The 12,305-nt window shown below is 39.1% G+C and overlaps 1 protein-coding gene across 1 annotated transcript in view; it reads left to right on the top strand.

The window, feature by feature from the left end:
* Nucleotides 1–988: 988 nt before the first annotated feature.
* The window catches only part of LOC103803228 (T-lymphoma invasion and metastasis-inducing protein 2-like), a gene marked incomplete at its 5' end in the record, with an annotated part of 55,821 nt that continues 44,504 nt past the window's right edge, over nt 989–12,305 (top strand). The window contains 3 exons of the mRNA XM_009075771.1: nt 989–1,424; nt 6,603–6,775; nt 7,802–8,026. Coding sequence (XP_009074019.1) covers nt 989–1,424; nt 6,603–6,775; nt 7,802–8,026 — 834 coding nt within the window. The remainder of the gene's footprint in view (nt 1,425–6,602; nt 6,776–7,801; nt 8,027–12,305) is intronic.

The raw sequence follows: 12,305 nt of genomic DNA, 5'->3' as shown, positions 1-12,305 counted from the left end.
AATCACCATCCCTAGAGGTGTTTAAGAAAGACTGGACATATGGCACTTAGTGCCATGGCCTAGTTGCCATGGTGGTCAGTCATAGGTTGGATTTAATGAGCTCAGATGTCTTTTTCAACCTGATTAATTCTGTGATATCAAAGGCAAAGTTGAAGTCATACCATCAGACCTGAGTATTTCAAATAAAATTGCCAACCCTCTCAATCCAAGGGATGAAGTTGCATAGTGCAATTTAGGAGAAATGCCTCCTGGTACTAGATGAGATAATCAAGTTCTTGCGGGGGTTTCTGGCAAGTCAGAAAATACAGACCTCTGCAGTCTGGAGACTGGATTTGTGCCAGTCAGCAAGCATGTCTTTCTTTTTCTAAATCACACATTCTGTTAGGTTAGATTTTAGTCAATTGGTCAATACTAACAATCTTAAAATATTCTCAACTTTTGACCTTTTTTTCTGTTGGTTAAGCACAGTTTATATCACAAATACAAAGTGTAAGTAAGTAAAATGAGCCTTGCTGTGCTGAAACTAAATGTAGCTGCCTTGCACAAATGGGATGCCACCAAAGTATTGAAAACCCTTTAATAATGAACGAAGTTGTTGTGACACTGTTCCTTCTTGTAGTCAGGCATGTAAGCAGTGGTGCCTAGGTTTCAGCTGGAGGATGTAGTCATAGCCTGGAGTACCTCAAATTTCAGCCAGTAGAAACCTCAGTAGTTACTAGTGAAATTTGAGATTACTTGTAGGTATCAGAATTACCAAAGTGCTCAGACTTAGTGATTGGGGTGTAATGGCTGAGAAACCTGTCAGTGGTGACACTTGGTAGTGTCAGTGGCTGTTGAGGCAAAGCCTATGATGTAATGGTGAAAAGAGGTGGCCCTTGGTGAAGGAACTGGCAGTGACTAAACATAAAACAAATTTAATTGTGAAATGAGGTGTGTCTTTGTTAATAGCTCTAGTGACTTATCACTGATAAATTCTGTTTATGCACAGGAGCCAAAGTGTAAAGATGGGAGTGAATACTTTGACAGCAGAATGGACAACTTCACCACGGACACGCTGCCACCATTGCAGTTCTCCACTTTGCTGTGGTCACCTGGCTCCAGCCATGTCCTGTCCCAGAGAAGTGAGTCCACCAATGCAGTCAGCAGCAATGCCTTCAGGCAGAACATTTATGAAAACTTCATGCGGGAACTGGAGATGAGCAGGATGAATTTGGAGAATACAGAGACCTCATCAGAAACGGAAGACTCCAGTGGTGAGTCCCTCAGCTCCTTGGAGCAGCTGGATTTATTGTATGAGAAAGAGCAAGGAGTAGTGCGCAAGGCAGGATGGCTGTTCTTCAAACCCCTGGTGACCCTGCAGAAGGAGAAGAAGCTGGAGCTGGTCACACGGCGGAAGTGGAAGCAGTACTGGGTCACACTCAAAGGTAAACTGCCCATTGATCCTTTGGCTTGGTAGCAGCAGTTCCTTCCATCATGTCACAGCAGCTTTCTTGCATGCTGGCTTCTGTTAGCAGGTTTAAGGGGATCAGAAAGTCATACCCAATTTTAAAAGGTCTACCCACCACTTAAGGTGGAGCATGTGCCTAAATAACCCACTGAATTGAGGTGGAGCTTAATGTCTTATTGGTATTGCATGTGCGGCCTTGTGTTTCATACCATACTGGGAGTTTTTTTGTCTGAATTCCCAATTTGTGTATTCATGCAGAATTGGGGATTTAGAAGATGCTTTTAGATGTTTGAGGTCAAAGACCAAATTGAACCAAAGCTGAGGAAAATACAGAAGTTACATGTCTGTCCTGGGGGGAGGTGAACTCCCTGTGCCAGAGCATTTACCCAGAAGAGTGTGCGGCTCAGGGCAGAGGAGGCTGAATTAGCAGCAGGCAAAGCCCTGCAGTGCCCAAGGTGTAGCTTCTATGGACCATTCCCAGGGGTTGCTAATCTCCCTCTTTTTCCCAGATGGTCTTTCACCTTGCCCGCTCCCTGCAATACCAACCCATTCTAGCTTTTGGCATGCCCAGCATCCCATCTCTCCCAGCCACTCCTGTTGTCAAACAGCCCTGTGGGAAGGTAATCCATGAAAAGGGACTGCTGCTGTTGTGAGTGCTGTGTTCAGTGCTGTGCTCACCATGTGCACTGATGGCTCAGAGGGTGCTGCTAGAAGCGTATGGGTCTCAGGAAGTGTGAGATGGAAAATAACATCTATTGTGGAGAGGAAGGGCAATTTAATGGGTGAGTTCATAGGCTTTTAGTTTTGAATTGCATCCAAAGGATTTGCCTTTCAGTAAATATAATGCTAAGTTAATGAGTAAGGAAATGATCAAACTTAATAATTTCCTAGCATATCTGGGACTAGAGGAGAGAAAATAACAACTTTCCCACAGGTTGCCCTTTTCAAAATTCTGCATGGGTGTAGACATGAAAAAAAAAATGAACAGCAAACAGCAAGTGTTGGTAATGTTGTCCTTGATAGTGCTGATTTATAAGAAGCAAACTTACTAGAATGAGGCAATTCTGCCTCATAATTCAGAGACCTGTTATCAACGGATCAAAATGTAGGCAGTCTTAACAGTTTAAATTGCTTACCCTGATCATCAGATAGCATGATTCATGCTTACAAGCAGTACATACAAAGGGAAAAACAGTATCTGAATTCCACCCTCTTATTGTGTGTGTTTGTGTTATGGAGTGAATATGAGTTTGATCTGCCTCTTCTAAAATTCAGGTAGTTTCTAAACAATCCCATAAAAATTATAAACTGAAGTACATTATATACTAGTACTTCGTGTATTGCTGGGATGAAATGGCTCTGATAAAGAATTTAGACACTTCATGTTCTTTTTTTTTCTGTAAAATCGGCTTATTGGTGACCTCAGACAAGTCATGTCTCTTCTTGCTGCTTGAATTTCAGAGTTACAAAAGAGGAATAATAACATTCTTTGTCAAAAGCTGTATTAAATTCTAGTTACTATAAGTGTTAGATGCAGTGCATTTTACTTCATGGGTCATATGGCTGCATTAATGGTGCAGAGTCTCTTCCACTTTGTTAGCTGTTTTAAATATACATTCCTCATTTCCTTGATCTCTTACCTTTATTGTCTGATGCCAAAATAAACTTGCCTGTCTGGATATCAAGGCATAGTTCCGTTTTCATAATATGCTATATCAAGATCAAGGCGCTTGCTTTGGTTCTTCTTATACAGGGTTTTGAATAAATCTGTATTTAATTTGTTTTTGAAGTTGAAATAGCCAAGATATTTTAAAAGGTGACTTAAAATAGCCACGTATGCAAATGGAGAACAGCATGTTTGTTTGCACTCTGTTGAGATGTGTTTAATTATAAATATGCAGAAGGCTTATAACCGTCTGGTTACCTGCCAGACTTCAAAGTATACATGTCCTGAGGCCTCTGCTCTACTTTCAGGGGCACCAAGACCTGAGCTTGAGTAGTAACCCTGTAACAAGAGGAACTCTCTTTTCCATCTGTCCTGTCTAATTAGTTTATTTTAACGAGGGAAATTGCTTTCCCATTACCCTCCCTCTTCAGTTCAAGTTTTGATTAAAATACTGGACAGTAATCAGACTCAGTGGGTCTGACAGAGCTTATGAAGCTAGCTGCTTCCAGGGATCACTTAACTTTACCCAAATACATACTTGGAGTGCCATACAAATGAACATACATGCATACCCTTCAAAATTTTTTAGTTATGTACATATAAACTCTCAGGATAAAATATGACATACATTCAGATATAGCAAATAGGGTAAATATGGGAGTTAAAAATAGAACTTAATATGCACTTTTCTAAAATGCAGGAGTTGAAGTGGTTGGATGTTTCAGCTGCTGCTGCTGAATACAAGAGGGGACTTGGTTTTGTTTGCCGTTATGTTCACATGATGACAAAAGTGCCATGCCTGATATCCAGAGTTTAACAAACCATGTCCTTCTTTTCCAACTGCTGTGTTTCAGTCCAACTGCAGTCCAACTCCAAGTGTTTCAGTGTCAGAAAGAAGATCAAGTGAGGCTTGCCATGGGCCTCTATGGGATTTACTCTTAGTCAAAATATTCTGCTAGACACTCTGCACACTAATAGGAAAACATGCACTTATGTAGCATAGAGGCATTTCTATTTACTGGATTCCTTCCTTTGGCAACTTTTTAGTCAACAGGTTATTTGACCAGTAACCTCTGATACACATTTTCCTTTTTCTTGTAGCTGTTGCACATTCATTGATGCTGGACAATGTGATGGAATCCTTCTAATGAATCTCGCTTTTCATACACTTTGGCTGTATGAAGGGCAGTCTCTTCTAGCTCATACCTTTTCACACCAAATGTGTCACATAGACTCTAGTAGGATCAGCTTTCCCCCTTACTAGGCAGAAGAACAAAAATCCCTTTGATTTTGGTTCTCATTTCAGATTTGACCTTTGAGGAAGCTCCCCTTGAATTTACATGGTGTGTCTGGGATTTTTAATGTAGCATTAAGTGTAAATGTTAGGGAATTATTAAAGTAAAGGTTGAAGTTTGCTTTTACCTAACTAGTTTAAAAGCACCCACAGGAGAGAGATTTCTGTTTTTCAGGTTTTGCTGTGTCCCCTTGATATTGATTTCCTAGGTGTATTTGCATACACACACACACAGTGTGTCACATAGAGAAAAATCAACAACGTGAAAATCAGCAAGGCAACCCAAAATCTCAGTTTTGGCTCAATGTCAGGTCCTCTACTGAATATATGTAGGTCATACAGTAGTCATATATTCGTGGATTACTAGTGATCACATAGTCTGACTTGCTATGTGATGCAGCCATGAGTCTTCTCTAAATTAATTCCTCAGTTTGAGCATGTCTTTTGGAGAAAGCTTGCCTTGCTGGAGAATCCACTAGCCTGAATTCAGATTTTTCAAAGTGCTTTGATTACCTGCAGTTTTCAAAATGTGTTTGTAGTATCTGGCCTTACTTCTTCCAGGTTAAACCTTTATCCATAGTATAGTATTAATTTATTTTCTAAATGAAAAAAAGCACCAAACCCTCTATTATTAAACTGCTGTTTCCCAAGGGTGAAGTGAGGTTTACTCACTTATTTTCTCTGGATGCACAGAGAAATTGGTTTAGCCTTAGAATTTAATGAGAAATCTAGTTTATAACTAGATTATTTTCATACATTCATGGAATGGTTTGGGTTGGAAGGGATTTTAAAGATCATTTAGTTCCAAACCCTCTGGCATGGGCAGGGACACCTTTCACTAAAAGCCTTACTCAAAGTCCCATCCAGCCTGGCCTGGAATGCTTCCAGGGATGAGGCATCCACAGCTTCTCTGGGAAATTTGTGCCATTGCCTCATGACCCCGCAGTACAGAATTCGTCCTGATATCAAAGCTAAACCTACCCTCTTTCAGTTTAAAGCCATTGCCAGAAACTCACAGCTATATTTGGCCAGGAATGGAACCCAGGCCTCCTGTACGGCAGGCAAGAATTCTACCACTGAACCACCAGTGCTGGTGTCCTGTATTTGTATTTTAGTAATCATAATAGTAAATGTGTTTTATAATAATAATGTAATAATTGTAGTTGTGTTTCTGTAGTGCAGTTCAGTCTGTGACCTCTTAAACAGGCAAATTGCTGCATCTTAGAGGACAGTGGATTATAACATGAGGCAGGACAGAAAGGCTGGTGGGGATGGAGGGGACAGGCCCTTCTTGAGCCAACTTCACTGCCAAAGACAACATGGCAATGTACTCATACTGCTGTGGGCTGGGATCAAGTCTCCTCTGCTGTCCTCCAGAAGTAATTCCTCTTGTTAAATTGGGGATTGTCATTGTCAAGGATGAAGTTTGTTCTCTGGATGCAAGTTTCATACCTTAGATATGACACTATTTACAAGACTGAACATGCTCAAACTCAGCCTCTTTAAAGTGTTTTAAATGATTCAGAATTGTCTTAGTCTCCAGTTTGAAGTTAGATTCAAGGAAATCTGGTTAAAATTTGTGAAGTTTATTCACTAAGCATGTTGTTTGAAGACAAAAAGTTCTGCAAATCTTTTCAACAATTACAAAGATTTCTTAAGTGGCTGTTATGAGAGAGTTGGTTCCATTTAATAACGAAAGACAAAAGCTGATTTAACTAAGCAGGAGTTAATCTCTTCTACATGCATTAACATTTTAATTACAGTGAGTTTATTGATAGAATCGCAGAATATTTTGAGTTGGAAGAGACCTTTAAAGTTAAAGTTATCTAGTCCAACTCCTCTGCCATGGGCAGGGGCATCTTTCACTAGACCAGATTACTCAAACCCCATCCCACCTGGCCTTGAACACTTCCATATTGAGGTATCCTGATTTACTTTTTATGTCAATGGATGTTTGTTTTGTCCCTATTAGTTGTCTGTTCCAACGTTTCAATGGCAGATTTGTCATTAACTTCGCCTGCTTTTCAGTTTAGAAGATCTTCCCTTTTTACATATTTCAGGAGAGGTAACAGATCTGATGTTCCTTGTCTCTGAAGGATGTCGTATTTCACAAAAGCATTAATATAAGAGAACCCAAATGGGAGATCCAGAACTTATTTTCTCCTTATGTTTTTTTGTCCCTCTGAACTGCAAAGGTTGTACGCTACTGTTTTATGAAACCTATGGAAGAAACTCGATGGAGCAGAGCAGTTTGCCTCGATACGCCCTGTTTGCAGAAGACAGTATAGTTCAGTCGGTTCCAGAACATCCAAAGAAAGAAAATGTGTTCTGTCTGAGCAATTCTTTTGGAGATGTCTACCTATTTCAGGTAACAGGATGCATGCATAACTTTATGGTTGTTTCCAGTTTAGGATGTGTTTGTGAGTCTGCAGATGAATGTGTATGACTGTATGAATATGACATCATGACACATGAATATATACATCATGTTTGTGCTTTTCACTTAAAAATAATAGCATAATTGCACTATTGCACTATACTATTGTAATATTAAGTGCATATGACGTCAGGTATATGATATTGCACCAGTTGGCTCAGTGAATTATGGTTCAGAAGCAAAAACAATAATGATCACAGATCTGCAAGACACTGCTGGTACCTGACTGATTACAAGCTTCTAGAAAATCAGCTTTATTGTCTACTTTTTTCACATCTATTAGCATTCCACCCTTACAGAATGATGTGCTCAACACTGAATCTGCTGGCCACAAAGAAAGTTTGCTCGAGCAAGATATGTAAGAAAGAAGTCTAAAATAATCTAAATATCTTGGCTGCTTAAGTGCATCACTGGAAATGTTCATAAAGAACAGTATTATGTGGAACTGCCTGCACTGGTTCATAGGTACACTTGTACATATCTCCAGAGACGCTTTGTGCAGATTGCATTTTCTTTACCTGGCTGTCCTCTCTCCACTAACTTAGCACTTTTTAAGTAAGCAAATAACCTCTCTTCAGACTTTACATATAAAATCTTCTCTGTCATCGTATTACCTGCAGAAGTGGAGGTTTATCTTTGAAATCTTGTGTATTAATTATTTGGAGGGATGAAGGATGCAGGTCACATCTTTCCCACAGCTTATACAGCTTTGTTGTGCTCCTGGGCTTTCAGACTCTGCAGGTATAAGAAGCAGAAGCTGACAGTTGGAGACAATCATGGCAGAGTGCAGGACAAGCTCACACTTACTTTATTTGCACAGTTCTAAAGAAAAGCTTATTTCATGTGATTAACTGTCTAAGATGGCAGTGAACCCATCAAGAACCCATGTCCTAGAGCTGCTGATTTTATTTTTTTTGTTATCTGCTCATAAATTTGCACCATTGATTGTTTTCACAGGCGACAAGCCAGACAGATCTGGAAAACTGGGTTACTGCCATACATTCAGCCTGTGCTTCCCTCTTTGCGAAGAAGCTTGGGAAAGAAGACACTGTTAGGCTGCTGAAAAATCAAACCAAGAGTCTCTTCCAGAAGATTGACATGGATGGCAAGATGAAAAAGATGGCAGAGTTGCAGCTCTCAGTTGTTAATGATCCAAAAAATAGAAAGGCCATAGAGAATCAGGTACTGAAAACAGTATTTTTACAGGAGCATATTTATCATTGCTTCTTGCTTTGGCCTCTGTGCTTTCTAGGCCTGAGAGTAATTGTCTTGGGGATAGCTGGTACAGTAGTTGTAATTATTGCCAGGTTTCTACAGCAATCCAGAGCAGTGCGGGAGGTACCTTCTCAAAGCTGAGCATAAGACTGATCTGTTTTATGAGCACAGAGCTATTTCTTTTCTCCTCTGTGAAAATGTAATTAATTTTCACTGTTTTATGATATTGCTAACCGTTAATAACATCTAGCTGTTACATTGCATACCAGACAATATACAGTATGTTCTGTGAATAATTTAATTAATTATTGAATTCAATAAGAGATTGAAGAATAGGTACATAGCAGTATTGTTCTGCACCTTAAGATAGAGCAGTAATTTGTCCATCCTCTAACTTTATTTGGATAGAGGCAGACAAAACCATGTGCTTCCAGTTTAAATTTAGCCATGGCTAATGTTCGCCTTACTGTCTGTGTGGTGAACAAACATGAAGCCCTACTCATGCGGTGTTGATGTCTTGCCCGTGTATCCAGTTTTGCAGGTAGCAACTGTAGAAAGATGCTTAAATTAGAGATGCTTAGTGTTCAGGCAAAGATCTCGCTATGTAGGGCCTCTTGGGTACTAAACTTGTCTAGTAGTTTAGCCGAATTAGGTCTGTGGACTGAGGTTGCTGTATCTTTTATTTCATTAGGCCATTAACAGAAGGCATCTGATAATTTGAACTTATTGAATGGCCTTTGAGAACCCATCCCTACCTGCCTTTCCAGTCAGAGTAGCTATTCCTCCCTCCGTACTTTAGGCTGCACATTATGGCCTCTTGAATAGTAACCAAAGTTTATTTCCTTTGAACCAATACAGCCAAATTACTTTTCTTTGGTTAGTGGAAAACTTATAGTTTCTGGAATTTGATGCATTTAATATTTGAAATTCTTACTATGCTGATTTGACTTGATGAAGAGCAGACTGACTGGTACTGACTTCACTGTCAAGCTCTTGTGGCACTTCAGGCTGAAGCTATACGAGCAGAGTTCAAATAATATGCAGGTTTGTGGGGGGATTTGTGGTGCAGGTGTGCATAAGGCCTTTGAGTGCTCAGATGTTCATAATTTATTTCCAGGGCACCTCATTTCATGGTCCAGAGCTGAGTGAGGTGAATGGAGGAAGAAACATGTTAAGCATCCTTTTATTGCAATCAGGTTTTGAGACCTAGAAGAATATACAGATTTCTACAGATGTATAGTGCTTGTAAATGTGATACACTGAGGAAAAACCCTGATGTATATTAACTTAATTTATCCCCCCATCAGATACTGATGCTAGTAGTTTATTTAGAGTCAGCTGAAGAGTATTAACGATCTGGCTTAATATCTGCTAATTAGATGTTCTATGTTTGAACAACTGCCATTTTCCAGCTCAGTCTCTGGAAGAAGTTGGCTGCATTCTATAGAATTGAAATGCATCACTGGGGCTGCAGAAGATTTATTCCTGTTCATCTTCTGTCTGTACATGTCTCATAACATCGAATGCGGGCAAACCATTGAGACAAAAGAGTGAGATGGATCATTGCAAACATCCACTAGTTAGCAAAAAATAAATTTATAATGGAACTATTCTCCAGTCTTGATTCTTTGATCTCTTTAAAATCACACCTGACAATTGCTGCAGGTTTGTAGGCAAGGTCACTTCAGAGAAAAGTATATACATATCTGGGTTTCCTCATCTTCTGATGTATTTTCTCAGGGATTGGCTTTTGCAAAGGAAATAGAAGCTCATCTGATGTTGTCTTGTAAATTTGGTGAATTTGAAGGCTACCAATTTGGACAAAGCCAGTGCAAACAAAAAATGATAAGGAAAATATTTTTTTTCTAGAGAAATAATTGGTTTAGAGACTTTTTGCTATCAAACTGGCTGCAAAATGTCTCCAGCCTTATGGCCTACATGAGGGATTCTCTCTGAGTTTACTGGTTCAATAATAATAATAGTCTTAGTAAGCATTTGAGAGAAAAGGGCAGCCCTTCACATTGCTATGGGTAATGTTGGTCAGGTTAGAAGAGATTGATAAAGTTTTTATTACTATATGCAGTAAATATGTTGTGGGTGGTGGTATTCTTCTAGCATGTAACTTCTCCCCTAAACTGAAGAGAATAAGGAAAAAAGGTAACAAGTTTGAAAATCCCTTGGTGCCAAGATGAATTTCCAAGCCTGTCTTTAAAAATAAGAATTTTACTTTTCCTAGATGTTTAGCCTCCTAGAGAAACCACAGTGTTTGCTGTGAATATGGAGCCCTGTTGAACTGCTACTGAAGTTAGTGAAAGGGATTATTAGCATTTATTCAGAGCCTTTTAAACAAAATATTGCACATTAAGCCACGAGTGGAGCTGCCTCTGCCTGTAGAACTGGTTTTAATGGGATGGAAAATCTGCTCCACAGTGAGGGCACTGCAGCCCTGGGTGTACTTCTTTACGTACTTGGTATGTAAGTCTATCCCATTGTCTCACTTTAGAACAATAGTATGAATAATAGGTGCTTGAAAGCATTCTGGGGTTTTCTCTTCAAATTTTAATATGTTGGGGTAATCATGTTTTCCAAGCTATTCAGAGGTTTCTGATGTGATTCATATTTTCTATGCACATAATCCTTAATTTAGTTATCAAATGGGTTATGAACATAGATACTTACTTGCAGGCACTGAAATGGTGAGGCATTAATGAGAAGAACAGGCACATGCTTGGAGATATTTTTTCTGGAAGTGTTCATGTGTCCTCCTCCTAAAAGTAGTTTATCTGTTGCCATAAAAATACCTAAGGAGATCAGTAAGATGGTGGTCTGTTTATTCTGGGTAGCCATTATCCTTCCCTTCCCTGTATTGGTCTTCAGCATTTTATAAAGAACATAACTTCATTTCTTTTTTTTTAATTTACTTGACTCTTTTCTCTCAGGTTTGAAGGAAGATGATTGGAATAGGTCTTAGAATTTATTCTTCAGGCTTCACAGAGCCCAGATTTCATGTCTTAACTTTCTGTAAAACATCTGATGAAATATTGTCTTACATTGAGATGAAAATTCACAATAGCAACAGTCAGAGAATATTTTCAGGGAACTTTGTTAGCACATGCCTGTATTGCTGCATAAAATTCAATTTGAATTGCAATACACAGTAACTTTTAATTCTTCTGTATCCTCCTAAACTAGAACAACATTGCCTAAATTGTTAGAACAGATCTTCAGTTTGTGTGGTTGTTGAACTGGCTAGCGCAGAGCTCTGCTTTCTGAGAGGTTCAGTACTAGTTCTTCTCAGGTGTCACTCTTCAGTAAGAATGGTTCTTCCCTACATCACTAGCAAAATACTTCTTTTTAGTAGTAGAAGACTGGGAATGAAGTGAGTAGGCAGCCAGAAAGTTAGGGAAGGTCACTGCATTTTCCCCTCACTGTGGTTACTGTTTTACAGATGGGTGAATTTCCATCTTTATTTTGCAGACATTTAACATAAAATAATAGAAAATGAATAAGCTACTACTGAATGTGAGTTCCATAGCATTATGTCATACCATGAAACTGATGGGGGAGCATGTGCAGAAAGGACTGGTAGTCTGGGTTTTGGGGAAGAGCAGCTGGGTGATAAAATTCAGTGGCTTTCTTACTTACATCCCTAGCTGTAGACATACATGTGGTACCACCAATTTCAGACAGATTATCAACAGGAATGTAAATGGGGCACACATGGTTGCACTTCCGTGCTATCAGTGGATTCCTTCTGTCTGGTTCTGACCTTCCGAAACAACCAAACCCACAACATTTATTGTAATTTTGTAAAAAAAATTACCTTGTTATTTCAGGAAGATTTCTTAACGTTTTTTAAGTCACCAGGCAGAATGAAGAATAAAGTATTGCTAATTGCACATCAGTGCTGTAGTACTCTATTATGTTCCTTTTCTTATTTCTTTGAGGTAAAAGTTATGACAGTATCTCTGTAGTGTTTTTCAAAGTAATGGGATTTCTGGAAGAGTGATGTTTTTGCTTATTCAAGTTCTCTTTAGGAAGTAATGACAATAAAAATCTGTTCCTTGTCCCCAGAAACCAAGTGACTCATTTTTCCAGATGGGTGCAATATGAATTGTGTCTGAGAACCAGAGACTGGAATGCAAAGAGTTTGGTGTTGTTTGTAATGTGGTTGAAAAGCTGTACATATAAAACAGCAGCAGAAGTTTCTTTTCAATCCATAGAGTTCTCTACATCAGCTCCCAGA

This window comes from Acanthisitta chloris, unplaced genomic scaffold, assembly GCF_000695815.1.
Source record: "Acanthisitta chloris isolate BGI_N310 unplaced genomic scaffold, ASM69581v1 scaffold15015, whole genome shotgun sequence".
NCBI classification, from domain to species: domain Eukaryota; kingdom Metazoa; phylum Chordata; class Aves; order Passeriformes; family Acanthisittidae; genus Acanthisitta; species Acanthisitta chloris.
The sequence above is the reverse complement of the archived record's forward strand: the minus strand, read 5'-3'. Positions and strand labels throughout refer to the sequence as shown.